The sequence below is a fragment of the Ambystoma mexicanum genome, chromosome 7p (genome assembly GCF_040938575.1).
Source record: "Ambystoma mexicanum isolate Mex_15411 chromosome 7p, UKY_AmexF1_1, whole genome shotgun sequence".
Classification (NCBI taxonomy): Eukaryota; Metazoa; Chordata; class Amphibia; order Caudata; family Ambystomatidae; genus Ambystoma; species Ambystoma mexicanum.
In genome coordinates, this window is record NC_090939.1 from 664349403 (window position 1) to 664369955 (window position 20553).

A 20553-nucleotide genomic window follows, 5' to 3' on the forward strand; every position below is an offset into this window, starting at 1 on the left:
GTAAGCAATTGGGGCGGAACCAAGCCTGATTTCAATGTTTTCCCCTCTTCACTAATGGCATAGTGTACTGGATAACAATAGAATGAAGGGTTGGCAAGAGCAATGACCACAGTCATAGTTGATTCAAAACCTTCCATCTAAAACTCTTCATGTTGCATAAGCCACCCTAAGTGAAATGGTAATGCCCATATAGGGGTCCCATGTTCGCTGTACCTTTTGTTCCAACCTAACTGGCTCAATGACGCCAAAATATCCCTCTGGCGACTTGCGTTTACATGCAGAAAGGATGTGACACAGCAGTTTTGGCTAGAGTTTGCCTTTTGAGTTAAGACCAAGGCTGATTTGTATATGGTATTTTGCCTTTTGTAACACCACGGTAAGCCGAACATGTATTATATGGATGGTTGTCCAAAGTGTTGGCAGCTGCATGAATTGATTAGAAACATGTCTTTCATGATTCTTCATTGTTGAATACGTCACCTTTAGTGGGACAGGTAAGACCATATGTGTGCCCCAAGCTTCCTAGGGTCAGAGCCTCAAGTTAGACCTTAGTGAGGGCGCTCAATGAAGTCCAAACATGTGCGGCTGTGCGTGTGTGCAGTCTCATACAGAAACTATGCACTTAGTAGTTTGGGCTGAAGGGCTGGATGGACCGTGGCTTCTGGAGTCGGACCAAGCCTGACTTTCCCATGGTTTTCCCTTTCTGTAATGGCTTAGCAGGCTGAAAATCAGTCATTTGTAGTGTTGCTTAATGCATTACACGTGGGTGTCATCAATTCAAAACCTTTCATCATCACTCTTCATTGCTGCAAGAAGCACACAGGCATCAGGAGCAACTGGAGGCAGCATTCAGCTACTGCAACTCCGAGCATCATGCACTAGTTCTATGCATATTTGTATGAGTTTGGAATGTTAACAAAACGGTAGAACTCTCAAGCATATGATCGGAGAGAATCAGGCTACAAAAACAACAAGGGTGTGTGTAACGAGTACAATACTATGTACGTGCAAGTTTGCAAGGGTGTGCAAAATCTGCCTGCCTCCTCAATTCTCCACATGGACACAGCACACTAGCTGCTAAGAGTCGATTTTCACTCCCCAATGGAAAGTGCAAATATGCATTCAAAAGATGAGTGTAATGGCTGCGTGTTTATCCAGAGAGCGTCACAATGACAAATAGTAAATTTTGCAGAAAAAACACTGATACCGCAACCGTGTGGAGGATACGATGACAGCAGGATTTTATTAGGAAGGCATAAGGCCTCCAGACATGTGGGGCGTGGCTGGCAGCCTTGGAGTGAGGAAGTGCAACTGAAGGACTCCTGGCAGATACTACAACAATATGAGCTTTTCGTGCGCATAAATACTGTAATACATGATTTAAAAAGTTCATTGGTCCCTGGTACCCCATACTGCTGTGATCAGTGCAGTTTAGGAAGGGGCAGGAAATCGCTGGGGACCGAGACTGAGCTTCTATACCGAAGGATGCAAGATGGCGCTCAGAGTGGATTAAACTGAGAGGCACCAGTGCTGGGAAAAGAACCATATTGGCCACGACTTGGGCCTCTCTCTGGAGCTAGGCAGCTAGGAAGAAGAGAGAGCAGAGTGCTGCAGCGGCGCATAAGCTGATCAGCCCGGACAACGGCAGGCCCTCAGCCGGAGCATGCACGGATGGCACAAGGAGGCTGAGCTAACTGCCGGTAAGACAGGGAGACCGAAGGACGGATGCATGTGGCTAACACAGCGAAGGGAGTGGCTGAGTGTGGATGAGGGGACATGTACTTTGACCTACTGTAGGAGACCCAGGTGTGAAAAGAATACTCTATGGGCCACAAGTAACGGTGGGGTAAGCTGAAAGCGAGCAAGTGGCTGGGAGAAGTACAGAGTGCGCCAGCCTAATATACTACTACAAGCAGACCGTGTCAGATCCGCACATGAAGGCGGGCAGGAGAGAAGCGCAAGCATAGGTACGGGGACCTACAGCAGAGCTCTCACACACACAGGGGACATCTGCACATGGCGGAACAGCAGTCTTGGTGAGTCCAGGGATGAAAACTTTATGAGAATATTATCAACAGGGGTTAAGCACAGTAAGCACCACTGCCTGCCTCAGTCCCAATGCCGGATAGGAGAACAGTGGGAAAGGCCAAACAGTCGCAAATTGAGGCCTTTGTCCACAAGAAAGAGTGGAGAGCCACTTCTTCAGTAACCAGGAAGGGCACCCGATTTGAGAAAGCTTGGACCCCTCCCAGGAAAATAATCAAATACTGGAAGAGGGCCTGCTCAGGCAAGATGTAATTCGCTGGCGGAGAGAGTGGGAATAGCAGAGAAAAATATGGAGGACACAATGAAAGACACCAGGAACTTTGGGGCAATGGTGCAAGATTTGAAAGTGAAAGCGAGGACACTGGAAAATAGATTGGAACACACTGAAGGAAGAGCACAGAGGAGCAACATTAGGATTTTGGGGCTACCAGAGAGAGAGGAAGGGCTCCTACAAATTATTTGGAGAATATGCTGCTCCAAGAGGTTGGCCGAGGGACACTAACGCCGGGATTACTAGTAGAGAGGGCGCACAGATCCCTGGTTAAGAGGCCGCCTCCGGGACCACCCCGAGACCACCGATAGCGAAAATCTTGAATTTTAAACATAGGGAGTGGATTTTGGCATTCTCAAGAGGGGGAGGTTTTATACGAGCGTTGTCTACACTTGTGATATACCCAGATTAAGCTGTTCAGGTTCAGCAATGGAGGAGCCTGTTTGGTTCGACGAAAGATATACTCCGGCAGCAAGGACTGAAATACATGCATCTCTACCCTGCCAAACTGAAAGTCCTTCCTAACGGGAAATCTCACTTCTTTGAATGCCCGGAGGAAGTGAATCAGTGGATGGACACCAATAAAATGGTGAAATTGAAAAATAACCATTGATGATAGAGAGCTTCCTAATACGTATGGTCCCAGAGATCAGAGCCAGGAGGAATACCGATTGCACGGGACACAGATTGCAACACCAAGTCAGGGGCTCGAGCAAAGAACACTGGCCTGCTGATGGAACACTTCATTGTTGAGTTCTGATTAGGCCAGCAGGATTGCCCAACCGCTGCCCAGGTTCGGGTAGGAGGAAGGAAAGGAAGGCTCGAATAGCATGATACTATTGGGCCACGTAGTGAGGGTTGGGTTTTATGGTATTGTTGGGAAGTTGCTTGCTAACACACAATGGTTTGGATGTACTGGAATGGAAGGGAACACTCTATTGGAGGCACAAAACCTGTGGGGGGCAGGATATGGGAGGCGTGAATGGGTAAAAAACACACAACTGGGAGGATGAGAGTAAAAAGTACACTGTCAAAATCTGATTGGGGGCTAGGAAATGTGGTATGATACTGGTTTTATGTTTCATACCACTGTTGGGAAGCTGTGCCAGTAGCATATCGAGGACAATGGGGAGGCAAGGGTTGAAGATGTCTAGATGGCTAGCACGCTCGCGGTCGTCTATATGGAATTTATGGTGGCTGAACAGCGTTATTAAATGCAACAGAGGAGTGTGTACCTGTTCAGGAAACCTGTTGGGATATATCTGTTACAGGAAACACACCTTACGGCGGTGAAACATGCTAGTATAGTAGCTAAATGGGGTGGGGCGGGATATGGAGCAACGTTCTCCACATCCGCTAAGGCTGGTCCTTATATGGGTGGTACCCTCAGTACCATTCAAATTACGGGAGGTTAAACAAGATGAAAAGGACAGAATGGTCTTTATGCTTGGCTATGTAGAATGCAGGTAAGTGTACATTGTCAACACCTATGCTCCTAACCATGATGCCTCTGGCTTCTTCTAATCATTGTATAGTAGGCTAGTGCCTTACAGAGGGATCATGTGGATTTGGAGGGGTGCTTTAATTGCACATTGAACCCCAGACTGGATAGGTCGAATGTGAGGTATATGAGGTGGGCCTTGCCAGCGACAGTGCTGGGGAATCTGTTGGAAGATTTGGGATTTGGAACTGGTGGATGTATGGAGTTGGCTAAATGGTGACTGCAGGGCATCCTCCTACTTCTCAAGTCTGCACAGGGTACACACAAGTATAGATTACTTATATACATACTGGGATAGAAAAGGCTGGTGAGTTGCTTCATACCTTCACACTACATACCTGGGTAGGACACTCAGACCACGCTCCATTATTCATTACTTGCTGATGGCGATAGGTGTATTCCCGGTACCTACATGGAAGTGGAGGGCGGAATTTAGGGAAAACATGGCAGATAGCAATTAAGGAATACTTGACTATAAACAAAGGTAGCTTTGGAGAGGTGGATGTTCTATGGGACGCATTTAAGGTAGTGATGAGCGGTGAAGCAATAGCTAAAGCAGGAGGATCTAGGAGATCACTACTGGTGGGTTTATCCAAAACTGAGGCACAGCTAGAATGGCTAGAAAACTCACCAACATTGGATGGCAAAAAGGAGAAGGAACTCTTGATAGTTTAACAGAGCTGTAAAGTAGACTGGGAATGACTGGGTAGATATGATTATGCAAAGTTCACTGAAAGATGGCATGACCAAGGGGACAAATCCAGCAAGATGCTGGTGTGGCTATGCATCACAGAAAAGCCACGTGTAATGATTAGCTCAATGATAGACGAATGTGGTGAATTATGGTGGGCTCAATGTGAGATTAGCAACATATTTCAGAGATTTTACGAAGCCCTGTATCCGAAGTGGACACACGAGAAATTGCAGAGACACTGTCACATATTAAACCACCAAGATTGCAGCAAAAGCAGGTAGAGATACTGGGAGCCCCACTAACGGAGGAGGAACTGCCTGCTGGGAAAACCCCAGGGGGATAGCCTTCCTGCAGAATTTTATTTAGAAAACATTGCTGACATAAACCAGAGGCTGTTGGAGACAATCGAGGGAGTCTACGAACAGGGCATAATTCCCTTAAGTATGAGGGAGTTGGTAATAGTGCCAATACTGTAGCAGGGGAAATCCTGTCAGAACTGTGAATCTGAAAGGCTGCTACCCATGGTCAATCAAGACTAAAATTCTCACAGCCCTGCTTGCGGAAAGGTTAAAGCGAGTAATTGGGACCCTCATACACATGGACCAGATAGGATACGGCCTGGGCAGGAACACCACCTGGAATTTGAGAAGATTACACTCAATGACAAATAGGATGACGTTTTGGCGTAACCACTGTGCTGTGGTTTCCCTAGACGCAATGAAAGTGTTTGACTCGGTCCAATGGGATGGTTGTACGCTACTCTGGAATGCTTCGGGGTGGACCAAGTAGATATACACAGCACCAAATGCAAGGGTATGGATTGGGAAGCACATATCAGGGGAACGGGATATACATAAAGGTATGAAACAAGGTTGGCCTCTGTCCCCCATGCACTTTATCTTAGCCTTGGAACCTCTGACAGAGTATTTATAATCATAATTTGGGGAGGTGTGGGTGATGGTGGATGGAACAAAGCATGTAGTGTCATTATATGCAGATGACATGCTGCTCTATGTTCAGAACTCAGACAGGAACCTGTTGTTTTTATTTTAATACTGTTTTATCCTATGTACTGCACTGCCCCTCCCCCTTTTCACCTCCCCCGCACTTGCAAGATCTCAATGTCACTTGGCCTAGTAAGATCGTTGTCTCTGTTTTCCCTCTGTTCCCCCTCCCTTCCCTCATCACTCCTTGAAACACTGTGTATAGGTGCGTGATAAATGCCATATATTAGATGCCATATATGCCTGCGGTACATATTAGAGGTCCTGGATAACTTCTCAGTGCTCTCGGGGATAACTGTAAATTGAGGTAAATCATGAATATTCCCCCTGGCAGGGTTGGTGAGCAAGGAAGAATCAAATCTACCTGACCTGGGGCAGAAATGCGCCACAGAAACATTTAGATATCTTCGGGTGAACATACGCCACGAAGCACAGGCCTTGCATGAACAAAGCACGAAGAATACTGGGGGAATAGAGAAATCAATGGAACTGTGGAGAAAGTTGCCCTTGTCAGTGATGGGCCAGGTAGGACTAACTAAGATGGTGGTGCTTCTCTGCTTGCTATATCACTTCATAAACATTCCTTTAGATATTCTCAAGGCCTTTTTTAATAAGCTGAACACCATGGTGAATGTATTCATATGGGGAACAGGGAGGCAAAGGATTGCAATAGCCACGATGTGCAGCAGCATTTTGAATTGTACTACCTAGCGGTCAAGATGCAGTTTGTGGCCTGGTGGCTCGTGGATGATGCCACGTTAGACACAGCACTACTAGGAGGGACGTGAGACCGTACCTACTGAAAGAGGTGCTGTGGCTGGATGACAAGAGAATCCCTAACTGCCCGCACATATTGCAGCTAAGCAAGAAAATATGGGCAGGAACCCAGACGTTATTGGGTGTGGGTGAACTCTATTCCCCAAATGTAGACCTGGCCGTGGTCTATGGGAGAAGTGAAAGAGATCTGCATACTATTAGACACCAGTGAGAAGAAACAGAGTTACGTGTGGGGGGCTCTGTTTCAGGAAGGCACACTATTGGAGTTCTCAGACCGGTTGGAGGAAAGCGGGGTTTATGTGAGCCAAATCCTGACCCATGTGAGATTAATTAAGGAAGCCACAGCCAGATGGCACGGGTTCCCGGAAAACCTTGAGGACGATGCTATTGTGTAGTTACTTTATGATCTCTCTGATGAAGGTCACAGGGTTTCTAGACTATACAGGGGAATGATATCGAGACCGTTTAAAGGAGAACTTAAGGTGAACTGCAAATGGGAGGAGGAACGGGGTAGAGAACTTCTGGAAAAGGACTGGGAAAATGCATTACTGTCCACCAGGAGGGTGTCTAAGAACACCAGATTCTAATTCACCCAATTGTAGCAAAGTTCCACCGCTCAATTTCTACTAGCTGTCCAAGATGTGCAAACGAAAGAGCGGACATGATGCATATGTTCTGGAGGGTACGACGATACAATTCTGGTTGAAGATATCCGCTCAGATAAAAGGGGTGGAATAACTAAATTTAAGTGGAAACCAGAGGCAAGTCTATTGGGAGTGTTCCCTCATCTGCGAATGAGTAGGCATGTCACAGAGATGTTACATTTAGCCTATTATTGCCATGACATGGAAGTCCCCTGAGGGTCCACAGATAGAATGCTGGTGGAATCATTTGACCTGATGGTCTATGTCCAATTCTGTGCTATGCCATAGGGCGGTGTCTAGAGGGATGCAGGGTGGGGTGACAATGTTTCAGCCTGGAATGCACTAGTGCAGTTGATGTTTTTTTTCCTACGGATGACATGCCCCCTTGAACGACCGTGACATTTCAGTCCGAGCTGAGACTGAGTTAGAAAGAAAGGGGTTCAATGCTGGAAAATGGAGTTGACGAGCATTAGTGTGTGGAGGGTCTAACTGGCAGGAAAGCGGGGCTACGCCCTCGAGGTTCTCTTGAAGACTTCACAATATCATAGGGCATTCGTGGTGAATGTGTAGCAAGCTGTGGTTGATAAGTGAGTGGTTTGTTGCAAATGTTGAGTGGAATTAGTGTAAGAGGCCAAGAGATGAAGGTGGAAAGACGTAACTATGATTTGTAGCTTGGCAAAATGTGCAAAAAACAGATTTAAACAAAAAACGAACAGAAGACTACGGTGCATGCATGGTGGTGACCCCAGGGCCTTCACTGCAAGATGCCATGGAAAGCACAAGAAACCAAGGAAAGCTTGGCTATCGGCTGTACAGTGCATAGTGCAATGAATGGAAAAAATGTCTTTGAGGAAGCAGTGATTGCACACGCCGCCGTGGATGCGCTCCTTGAGACAGCTCTCCCATCACAACTAAAATGAGTCCAGAATTCTGCTGTCCGGTTTGCATTAGTTTTAAGATGTTTTGCGCATAGAAATAAATACATGTATTTTCTTAACTAAAAAATAAAAAGGCTTCCAGACATGTGTTTTACAAACACATACACATAAACAATCAGAAAGCTCTGAATGCGGGCTGTACTCTCCGATATGATAAAGCCCACACTCAGGGCAGCCTGAGCGCAGCTCGGCCTGCGCCACGTGCCCGGCTCCTTCTCTCCTTGCTGGCTTCTACAGGGACCCCTAGCACCTGCGAAGATCACACTCTTGCAAGGACTTATTTGAATGAAATCAAATAAAAAGGTGATCACTGAATCTGTGCGAATAGTCCTTATGTGCCTTTGCCTTGTTGAGGACGTCTTGGTCATGAACAAGGAAAACAGACATTTGAAATACAGTGTGGCTTCAGGCATGGCTACCCAAGTATTGTTTTCTTTTTTTAAATTCAAACGAGCTCTAAGCAGCAGTGTGTGATTTTCGCGGGTGCAAATGGCAACATGTACCTCAATGTTGAGACGACCCTGGTGGTAACAGAAATGCTGCCTGCGTTAAGAGACCTTCCAGGGGGCGTTAGTATCTCAGCTTGTACCCTCAACACCAATGTTCTCTCTGTCTCTTACACACACATTTTAATTGGGTGCGGTCTTCCTTCAAATATGAGATTTGAGCGCTCGCCTTTACCTAGGCCTGGCGTGCCATTCCCTGAAATAGCATTGCTAGTAGTGGCAAGTAGTGAATAATAACCCAGTACAAAAAATGTACAATACTGGATGTAATAGGAAAAGATTTAACAAAGTACTGATGCTAAACAGATATCCTTATCCTCCCATTCAAGACGGTAACCGTGGTCATATTTTGACACAAGTGTTGCTGATAAGGTTACTTACCAACGATCCAGTCCATCTCCTCTACATAGTCCCCATATTTTCCGTGTTTACTCTTCCCAATAAACTTTTCAGAAACAACAAGTGGAGAGTGGACATGCAGTAAGGAAAAAACGAGGAGAAAAGGGCCTTCACGGCTTCTAAACAACAACACAAAAAAAAATGTTTCTTTATTTATTGCATTAACAGTGTACAACCATTTTTTAGCCATATGTTACAAAATGATCCTCAATAAAAAACAATAAAACAAGAGCGTTAAAAGGTAGACAATGCCCACAAATAATGAAAAAAAGTAATACTCATTTAAAAGAAAAAAGAAAAAAAAGAAAGAAGAGAAGAAAACACAATGGGCCTCATTACGACCCAGGCGGAGGACCCTGGTGCTATTAGCACCATGGTCCATGCCGGTGTCCGCCCTGGCGGAATGGGGAATTACCACCCCATTCCGAGGTTGACGGGGCGGTAATTCCCCATGCCGCCAAGGCCCTTCCCCATTCCCATTTTTGCCCCATAGGCCTCAATGTGAATGGGGACGGCGCTAAGTACGGTGCGGCAAATTGCAGCACCATACTTAGCACCAAGGTCCCTTTGCGGGTCCCTACTTTAAAGACTGGTGAAACCAGCCGTTAAGGTCGGGTCCCGCAAAGGGACCTCGTAATTAGACGCTAATAGGTTAACGGCGCCGCAGCCTTTTACGGCACCATTAACCCATTAGCGCCTGGGTCGTAATGAGGCCCAATATGTTATTATACTTTCAGCACACACATTGGCCCTCATTACAAGTCAGCCGTTGGCGCCGTTAACGCTTAACGCCTGATTTACACTTTAACGCCTGCTTTTTGCAGGCTTTAAAGTCCAAGGCGCTAAGCGACCTTGGTGCTAATTACGGCACCGTAATTTACGGTGCCGTAATTAGCGCCTTCCCCATCCCCATTATGCCCTATGGGGCAAAAATGGGAATGGGGAAGGGCAAATGGTGAATGGGGAATTACCGCCCCACTCACCTTGGAATGGGGCGGTAATTCCACCATCCACCATGGCGGAATCCGGCATGGACCATGGTGCTAGTAGCACCATGGTCCACCGCCTGACTTGTAATGAGGGCCATTGCATTCTCGTCTGTTTAAGTTGACCATATGCTTTGCTTCTTTAGAGCGATACAAATGCAACATTCACACCAGAGCGCTGGTAGTGAAATCGTTCATTCTGCATTAAAGACACTATTGACCGTGCTCAAACAATTGACCGCGCTCAAACCCAACAGAAACATCAGTCATGCTTACATCCTTATATTAAGGTAGACAGATGCTTAGTATATCAAAAGAACATTGGGACACCCGATTGGCATAGGATTACCTGCACCAGGATGGGAACCCCATGTTTGAACTCCACACTGCGGTTCATACTTCTTTTTCTTCTTTTTTTGAAAATATATTTTATTTACATTTTCAAGAACAAGTAATAAACAACAGAGTACATTCAATCGAATGGGGTTCATTCTTTGACATTGCAATGCCGTAAGACGATCACCACTATAGTCATCCAGGACTAACTGGACCCCACGGATTGCGCATGGTTTCCTTGTGCCAGTTGGAGCCAAGTGGAATCAGTGAAATCCACAGGGCAAAGGTAGCCTTAATGTACGGCTGCCATTGTAGGTCTCCACGGCATAGGCGTTTCTAGGGGTGGGCTAAGGGGGCTATAGCCCCTGGTCTTTTGGTTGTAACCCCGGATAGAATCTCAGGAGCTACAAGCAAAAGGCTAGCTAGCCCCCAGTCCAGGCAGTCCCTACATTAGCATAGCCCCAGATCTTTTCCAGACCTAGCAACACCCCTGCTCCACAGAGAGCATGAGAGCAAAGTAGAAATCGCCCAGAAATGTCTGCTTGCTTGTGGTAAAGGGTGCAGAAATCTGGGAGGATCCAGGTTGCCACACCCTTCTTTGTATGTTTCCAGACAGTAAATAATCCACTGTCAGGGATGTACTGGTGTCTGGCATGGGTAAGAAGCATCAGGTGAGCATTGCTAGAACTGAACAGCAACATGGTCCCAAAAGAAACATTATAAATAGAAGGCATCTGTATTTCAAGACATTGTTATGCGTTATTTGCAGGAAGAGGACTTGGTGTGGGCAGAAAAGCACTTTGGGACGTGCTGGCAGCCAAAATACTACAATACCCAGAAGGCTTGCGTGCTCGCGAGCCCCCGGACTACATGTGGACGACGCCCAATCTATTGCGCATGCGCACGGTGCGCGCAAGGATCCCCGCTTGTGCTGGAGAATGCCGACCAGAGAGGAAGTGCAAGCTGAGGGCTCCTGCAGGCAGCAACACGCGGGGCCACAACCCACCTGCGAACACTGCAGGCCCTGCCAACCATAGCAGATAAGTGAACCGTAATGTCAAACTTATAAATGCAAGCAGAGTTCGGATAGAAACGCTTCCTGATAGCAGTTGCGCTTTGGGCAACGTGTTCCCGAACTTAGAGGGAACATACCACATGGTTTCCCGACACATGGGTGAAGTGTCAGGGTTTGGGAAATGCCTCTGTAATGCTTGTATGGAGACAGCTGATGGGCCGTGCTGGCCACTTTTGCCTAATTGGTGCCGTGTATAGTAACACGGCTTGTAAACCGCTGCTTGGCAGAACTAAGCATTGTGCCTAATGTATTGTGTGTTGTAACACGGTTGACTGACAGGTACTCAAACCTGCTTTTGGTTTCTTATAGCGGCGTCCCGCCGTAGCACTACGGCAAGAACTCGTAACCACAGCCCTAGGCAGATGAGCCTGCTGCACAACTCGAAGCTAAGTGCAATTGCTATTCAAGCTGACTGTGCCTTGTTGTGGGGAAAAGTATATTACTGGGTCTGGGGGTATACTGCTGTGAAGTGTATAACCAGTTCAGATCATAGGAACCAAGGGGTGATAGAAACGCTTTGTGTATCTCATTACGTGTAATGTGTAGTAGACAGAAGCTAGGCAGGGTTTTGGGGGCATAGTGTGCACGAGAGTCAGAGTGAGTGGGCGGAGTGTCATCAACCTCAGAAGCCCCAGGAGGGGCCAACAGGAAACATCTTACCCAGACTCCCCTTTCCAATCCATCACCTCGACCTTACCTTTTTCCCGGTTTCCCTAACTCCCCCTACCTAACCAAACCAGCAGACCCTAACCTTCTTTCCCCGGCGGGTTACGGAGGCCTGAGTTATCTACCATCCAGGCACCAAGACGGGGAGGCAGGTGTACGTGCTACCTCCGTGCAAGATTGAGTACATGACAGTAGCACAAGCCCATGTATCGTCAAGCGCCTGGGTAGCACGACACCATGGAGGAGATATTAGCAGCCTTACAAGAACTAAAGAACTAATTACAAGCCACCCGGGAAGATTACGTGAACTTGGCTGGTCAGGTGCAGAGCACGGCACAGGCCACCCCTCTGCCCAGGGATAATGTACCGCCTCCTACCCCAGTTCAGGTACACGTCTCCACAGAACCCCCATTGCCCTTGGCAGCCCCCGAGAGGTATCATGGGGACCCGCAACGTTATAACCAATTCATAATGTAGTGTCAGCTGCATTTTATCACTAAGCCTAATATATTCCGCAATGCTCAGGCTCGAACAGCTTTTGTCATATCACACTTGGGTGGAGATGCAGAGTCCTGGGCCACGCCTCTGGTGGCTAAGGATGACGGCCTACTCTATAGTTGGGATACCTTTTTAGAAGAATTTAGCAAAATCTTCAAGCGTAAAGCGGCAATGCTGATTAAAGATAGGGAGTTACTCACTCTGCGCCAGGGAGGAAAAGACCTGGTTACCTACGTTACCACTTTCAATCGACTGGCAGTAGAGACTGATTGGCCCAGGAAAAACACCTGGCCTTATTTTATCAAGGTTTACGGGATGAAATGAAAGACCTTATCGCAAAAGTGGACCCACAACCCGACACCTGCTCTGCCATGATAGACCTAGCTCTGCGATTGGATCAGCGACAGAGCGAGAGAAGACAGGACCGAAGAAAGTGGGAACCAAAATCAATGGTGAGGTTAGATCAACAACAAAAGCTTAGCAAAATTTAGAAAACGCCAGAGGAACCCATGCAGATAGGAACCATTTGTGGCCCACTAAGCAAGGACGAGAAGGACAAGAGGTGTTGAGAAAACCTTTGTCTGTATTGCGGAAAAGGGGGGCACTTTGTTAAAGAATGCCCTACTAAACCTAAGGGAGAGCTGCCGGAAAACGCGAAAGCTCGCCAGTGATGGTGGCCCGGGCGAGCCAATCATAAAACACCCCGAAACTCTTGGCAAACACTCAATACGTGCAAGTGACTCATGTGACAGTCCCAGGCCATATCAGTTGGCCGACCCAACGTATACGAGTCTCCTTAATGATAGACTCCGGAGCCACCGGCAACTCCATAGACCAAGACCTGGCGTCTAAATTAGGCATTCCCCTACAAGATGAAGAATGCAAAGAAGAGGAAAAATCGGTAGACGGATCGCCACTTACTTTGTGCCTAATAACTAAGCAAACTAGATGGGTATATTTAGAATGTAACCCCCAGCATCATGAGGATATTAGGTTTGATGTAATAGCAGGACCTCAGTTTGGGATGATTTTAGGATTACCATGGTTGGGGACTCACAATCCAAAAATAGATTGGACCGAAGGTTCACTATGTATCACGTCCAGTTATTGCTCCGATCATTGCCGCTCTGCCCAAATTGACGATCATGAGCACCAGAAAACCCAGAAAATACCAAGTAAGCAACATGTGATTGGTAGTGCAGAGACTTTGCCAACAGTTTAGTGGGATTATGGGGATGTTTTTAGTAAGACGGCAGCAGAAACCTTGCCACCACATTGGGTATTCGATTGTAGAATCGATTTGGAGCCCAGAGCAACATTGCCATGCAGCCGTATATATGCTTTAACAGAATCAGAAAACAAACATCTGCGAGAGTATATCAAAACTAATTTGGGCAATGGCTTCATACGTCATTCTACATCTCCAGTGTCATCACCATTATTTTTTGTCCCAAAGAAGACCGGGCACTTAAGAACTTGTATCGACTACAGAGCAATAAATCGGATAACAATAAAAAAACGATACCCGTTACCATTGATACCTACCCTACTAGATCAAGTGCGGGACGCTAAAATCTATACAAAACTCGATCTATGAGGTGCATACCATTTGGTGCGGGTGCGTGAAGGAGACGAGTGGAAGACTGCCTTTAGAACAAAATATGGGCTCTATGAGTACCAAGTCATGCCATTCGGACTCTGCAACGCACCCGCCGCCTTTCAACACTTCTTGGATGAAGTCTTACGGGGTTATTCGGACCTTTTTACCTTAGTCTATATAGAGGATATTTACTCTCGAAGTTTGGAAGAACATCTAGGACACGTGAAGGCAGTCCTACAACGCTTAAGGGAACATCAACTGTATGCAAAACTTGAGAAATGCAAATTTCACCAAACCACAGAGGAGTTTTTCGGGGTTTATACTCTCACCAGAAGGGGTGACCATGGACCAAAGAAAAGTACAAACCATCACGGAATGGCCATCGCCCACGTCAGTCAAGGAAGTGCAGACTGTGCTGGGCTTTGCCAATTTCTACCGTCAGTTCATTGATGGGTTCGCCAAAAAGGTGCAGCTGATTACTCATCTATTAAGGAAAGGTGTGGTGTTCCAATGGGATGCGGCGGCAGAAACGGGATTCCAGGCCTTGAAGAAAGCATTTACAACAGCTCCAGTACTATTACATCCAGACCCGACTCTCCCTCACATCTTTGAGACAGACGCCTCAAGTTAGGCTATCAGCGCCATACTGTCCCAGTGAGACAACACATGTCAGCTTCATCCAATGGCATACTTCTCACGCTCATAATTTCCTGCAGAACGGAATTATGTAATAGCGGATCGAGAACTTCTAGCCATCAAAGCAGCATTCGGGGAGTAGCGTCACTACCTGATGGGGGCCCAACATACCATCACCATTCTGACTGACCACAGGAACCTGCAATTCTTAAAGTCTGCCAAAGCTTTGAGTCTAACTATGATGGGCCATGTATTTTGCCGATTTTGACTTTGTGGTCACATATCACCCTGGGGCGGAGAATAGAAAAGCCGATATCTTGTCCCGTTATCTGGAGCCAGAGGTCAAGAATGATCAAGTAGAAGAACCTAAGCCCATACTGCCATCGGCACGTATAATAGGCAGTGTCATGGTGGACGACATGTTTGCCGATATCAGGAAGGCAATGACTGCTCAGGAGTTGGCCCAGTGAAACGACCCCAGCAAGAAGCAAATAGTAAAAGATGGACTTCCTTTTGTTGGAACTGCACTGTATCTTCCCACTCCAGTCATTCGTCAGCGGGCCATCAAGTGGTGTCACGATTCACCTTTTGTGGGGCATCCTGGGATAGCCAAAACGTACGAATTAGTGACACGTCATTTCTGGTGGCCTCAGATGAAACAAGACATTCTCCAATACATACGCACATGCAAATGCTGTTTGAGGAATAAAGCAGATCATCGGAAACCAGCTGGACTATTGAAGCCTCTACCCACTCCCATTGCACCTTGGCAAACTGTATCTCTAGACTTTATAGTCGGTTTACCAGTGAGTCATGGTTTCACCACCATCTTAGTGGTGGTGGACACCCTAAATAAGTTAGCGCATGTCATGCCTTGTAAGGGGGTTCCCACAGCAAAATCACTGGTAGACCTCTTTCTCCAAAATATAGTGCGCCTACACAGTATACCGAAACACATCGTAGCTGATCGAGGGGCGCAATTTACATCACATTTCTGGCGAGCCTTCCACAGAAGGTATGGATATGAGGTATGGATATGAGGTTGTCCACCAGCTATCATCCAGAAACTGATGAACAAACAGAAAGAGTGAACCAAACCCTAGAACAGTATATACGCTGTATGACTTACAATACCGATTCTACTTGGGCAGACACCATCTGGTTGGCCGAGTTAGCATACAATAACGCTGTACATGCATCCACCAAGGTAACCCCCTTTTATAGCACTTGCGGTTATCACCCGCGATTCCAACCAGTTCCACACGTAACCACCACCGAAGTCCCAGCCATCGCCTTGCTCAAGGAGCACTTAGAAAGCATGTGGCGTCACATTGTAAGTAACCTAAAGGCTGCTAAACTAACATACAAGGGGTACACTGACACAAAAAGACAAGGAGCCCCAGAATACAAGATTGGAGATAGGGTATGGTTAAATACACATAATTTACATCTGGTAGGTCCATGTAAATTCCAACCTAGGTTTGTGGGTTCATTCCCCGTGGAAAAGGTCTTAAATCCAGTAGCAGTTCGCCTAGAGTTACCGCCCCAATTAAAGATACACCCAGTGTTTCATGTAGCCCTGCTAAAACCTGCCCCAAGTTCCCTTCGCCATAAGAAACCCCCACCCATACTTGTAGAAGGCCATTTTAGATTCACGTCTCCGCCAGGGGCAATTGTACTATCTGATAGATTGGTTGGGATATGGACCTGAAGAACGCTCTTGGGAGCCAGCATTCGATGTTCACACCCCCCGTGTCTAGTACGACGGTTCCATAGAAATCACCTGTCTAAAGCAGGACCTGTTTGGAGGGGGAGTACTGTCAGTGCTGTACTGGTGGCTGGCATGGGTAAGAGGCATCATGTGAGCATTGCTAGAATTGAACAGCAACATGGTCCCAAAAGAAACATTATAAATAGAAGGCATCTGCATTTCAAGTCATTGTTATGCGTTATTTGCAGGAAGAGGACTTGGTGTGGGCAGAAAAGCACTTTGGGACGTGCTGGCAGCCAAAATACTACAATACCCAGAAGGCTTGCGTGCTTGCGAGCCCCCGGACTACATGTGGACGACACCCAATCTATTGCACATGCGCACGGTGCGGGCAAGGATCCCCGCTTGTGCTGGAGAACGCCGACCAGAGAGGACGTGCAAGCGGAGGGCTCCTGCAGGCAGCAACACGTGGGGCCACACCCCGCCTGCGAACGCTGCAGGCCCTACCAACCATAGCAGATAAGTGAACCATAATGTCAAACTTATAAACGCAAGCAGTGTTCGGATAGAAACGCTTCCTGATAGCAGTCGCGCTTTGGGCAACGTGTTCCCAAACTTAGAGGGAACATACCGCATGGTTTCCCGACACATGGGTGAAGTGTCGGGGTTTGGGAAATGCCACTGTAACGCTTGTATGGAGACAGCTGATGGGCCGTGCTGGCCACTTTTGCCTAATTGGAGCCGTGGATAGTAACACGACTTGTAAACCGCTGCTCGGCAGAACTAACCATTGTTCCTAATCTTTCGTGTGTTGTAACACGGTTGACTGACGCATACTCATACCTGCTTTTGGTTTCTTATAGCGGCACCCTGCCGTAGCACTACGGAAAGAACTCGGAACCACAGCCCTCGGCAGATGAGCCTGCTGCGCAACTTGAAGCTAAGTGCAATTGCTATTCAAGCTGACTGTGCCTAGTTGTGGGGAAAAGTATATTACTGTGTCTGGGGGTATACTGCTGTGAAGTGTATAACCAGTTCAGATCATAGGAACCAAGGCGTGATAGAAACGCTTTGTGTATCTCGTTACGTGTCAATGCCTACTCTAAAGTGAATGTGTAGTAGACAGAAGCTAGGCAGGGTTTTGGGGGCATAGTGTGCACAAGAGTCAGAGTGAGTGGGTAGAGTGTCATCAACCTCAGAAGCCCCAGGAGGGGCCAACAGGAAACATCTTACCGAGGCTCCCCTTTCCTATCCATCACCTCGACCTCACCCTTTTCCCGGTTGCCCTAACTCCTCCTACCTATCCAAACCAGCGGACCCTAACCCTCTTTCCCTGGCGGGTTACGGAGGCCTGAGTTATCTACCATCTAGGCACCAAGACCCAACGGGGAGGCAGGTGTACGTGCTACCTCCGCGGAAGATTGAGTACCTGACATCCACCACCACTGTCTCAGGAAATAGATCAGGCTGTCAGGGAAAATCCCAACTGCTTGGGGTATACTCTTCCCATAGTATATCTATCACCATAAGACGAACATGCTTATTGGTCACCGACCTTGACTGTACAATACAGGTGCAATGTCACTACTGCACTTCATATCCGGGATTTAACTTACAAATCTAAATTGCTCTCCGACAAATTAACAACCAAAATGTCATTATAATGTACATGTTAACTGGTCTAAATTGAAGGTGGTGTGCTCTGCATCAGCTGATCCTTCTGGCCGACATTTCATCAAAGGTTTTGGGGTGAGTATGTACAACACAACTACTCAAAATAGTTAAAGGCCCCATTTCATTTGCAGTAACAGTCTGTGCACATGTGCGTGCAAAATCGTCATAATCCATATGTTTCCCACAGTGCTTTCTGAATTGTGCCACATTCCCAGGAGGTGACGTTTTGAGATACTGCTCCTGCCAAAGTGCTGTAAAAACCCTGGCTTGGCACTACATCATGGTACCATGAGCTTGGCGATGGACTCTACATCACGGTCTTTGGTTCAACTCCCCAGAGGAATAAGAACAAGACAAAGAAGAACTAGAAGGGAACAGATAGATTCATAGGTAGAATTATTTAACAGGGAATATTTTTCTTCATTGTCAGGACGAAAGGGATGCCCAAAACTTTTACCCACATCCATAGTATCTGTGTCTTGTGTGTGAGCATTTGTCTTGTTATCTGAATATTGTCATTATTAAACGTATGTGTGTCCCACTGCTGTCAACCTTCCGGGAGGGCAGTCAGTGGGAAAGTGTAGTAACTGGTGCTTTATTTGATAGATTCGTACTGGTTGTGCCTATTCATAACCAAGGAGGTCCTCCTCAGGGGCCGGGAAAGGAAAGAGCCAAGGAGAAGCTGGAGGTGTCCCTCTGCACTACAACGAGAGACAACAGGAGGATCGAGGAGTACCACTCCCTGATGGTGGAAGGAATCCACCTGATGAACCCTGTTTGGTCCACCTGATGAACCCCATTTTGCCCTACTGATGAAGCCCACTTTGCCCTACTCTCCCTCGACAAAGATCTCAGAAGAGTCGTGGGGGGGAAACTGTTGGGCTACTTTGACCCACCCAGCAGTACTCCCATCCATAACAAAGCTGCATTTGAGCAGAAACAGCATAATGGCTGTGCTGGCTCCTTTAAGCACCACTGCCTCACACCAAAACTGCGTTTTGCAACTACAAAAAGATGGCTGCACCATCTTGCCAAGCACATATTGGGCAGGATTGAACAAGGGGGTACACTGAAAAAGCATGTCAGTGTATTGTTTACATGTACAAAATAAGGGGAGTGAAAAAGCAGCGCTGCTTTGCTGCTTTTCAAAGTTCCCTTTGAAAAAGGGAATATTTCACCTTTGAAATGATGTTACTCTGATGCTCTTTTCTTCTGTTCCTCATCACACTACTTTCATCAGTGAGACCCTGCCATGCCCATTTATATTCATATTGTGCTCCATCAGAAAAGAGCAGTATCTCTAAATGACAGGCTGTGCCAGCCAAATGTGACCGCTTGAAAAGAAATTCTAGCTTTCTGTGCACATGTCAATTTCAGGAGACCTTTGTCTTGTACAGACTGTTGTGTAAAAGAAGCTGGCTACAGCTACAGAAATATTTTGGGAAGTAGATGGAAGAGAAATCCCAGCAACATTTACCACGTGTCAAAATGGGCTTTTACAAACCAAAAGAAATGCCTGTTTTAAAAGTACAATGTTGAGTAAAAACATGTTTGTGCAAAGCAATGTTAAGGGGTTTGTTACTTGAGAAACATATATGGGCTGGTTTATTCAACAGGCTTGTTTGTGATTCAGGACAAAAGAAAAGAATAGAAAACTGTTAAACTGCATTGGCTCGATTTTGCAAGCTTCAAAACAGGTTATTCCTGTTGGTTAAGCTAAGACTTCCCCCAAAAGGAACCACCATAAACTTTCAGGACACTTGGCTGATAATTACTAGGTTGGAAAACGTTGACTGACCAAGACAAAGAAAGTTCACATACTCATCAGACTTTTGTCTGGGCTGAGGCCTCTTACAATGGAACTTCTGGGACACCAACCTGTGAAGTCATAAACCTGCAATCAAACTGGGAAACCCCCTATCCACAATGGGCTGAAGTGACAGTTGGTGGTAGCTGAGGGGAAACAAAATGGCCCAGGGAAGGACAAAGGATGCCCATTTGTTTCAAAAGACTATTTTATTAAGAAACTTTAAAGACTGTTATTTTTGCAACAGAAATTTGCAGGAATGTAAAAAGTTCACAGTTTTAATGTAATGTTGTGGGTTTTAATTTGAGATGTTGTAGCCTTCACAGCCACCCTGGGAACGGAAATGGCAGAGAATTGGGTATTCCATGGAAAGGGTACATGATGCCAATGTAAGATTTAATACTGACATGCCTAATGATAATCCATACACAAGTGTAAAGTTATAGAATTTTAGGCCAAATATTTCACATTAAAAATGACTAAAAGTGATTACAAGAGCCAAACAATGGCTTACAAATTGTAGAGCTGGTCTGGCATGTACTGCAGAAAATATGTAACCTATTTATGTAATTTGTTAAGATGCCCCAGCCATACAAATGTGCCACTTATGGCAAAACTAGATTTTAGCTAAAGTAACTGTGGGAGGTTCTGGACATTTTAAAACTCACATCATAAATCTGACATCATGCTCTTGAAACCCAACCAGTTGAGAGCAAAGCGTCAACCATTACCCCTGATCAATCCAGTTGTTTAGATGCATGCTTAGCTAAGCCTGCCCTGCCAT

At 46.4% G+C, this 20553-nt stretch overlaps 1 protein-coding gene across 2 annotated transcripts in view; it reads right to left on the reverse strand.

Annotated features, from left to right (window-relative positions):
• LOC138526243 (arylsulfatase H-like) overlaps window positions 1–20553 on the reverse strand; it is a 642213-nt gene that overhangs the window by 357617 nt on the left and 264043 nt on the right. For both annotated transcript variants that reach the window (XM_069636732.1, XM_069636733.1), the window contains exon 6: window positions 8763–8899. In XM_069636732.1, the coding sequence (XP_069492833.1) occupies window positions 8763–8899 (137 nt within the window). The remainder of the gene's footprint in view (window positions 1–8762; window positions 8900–20553) is intronic.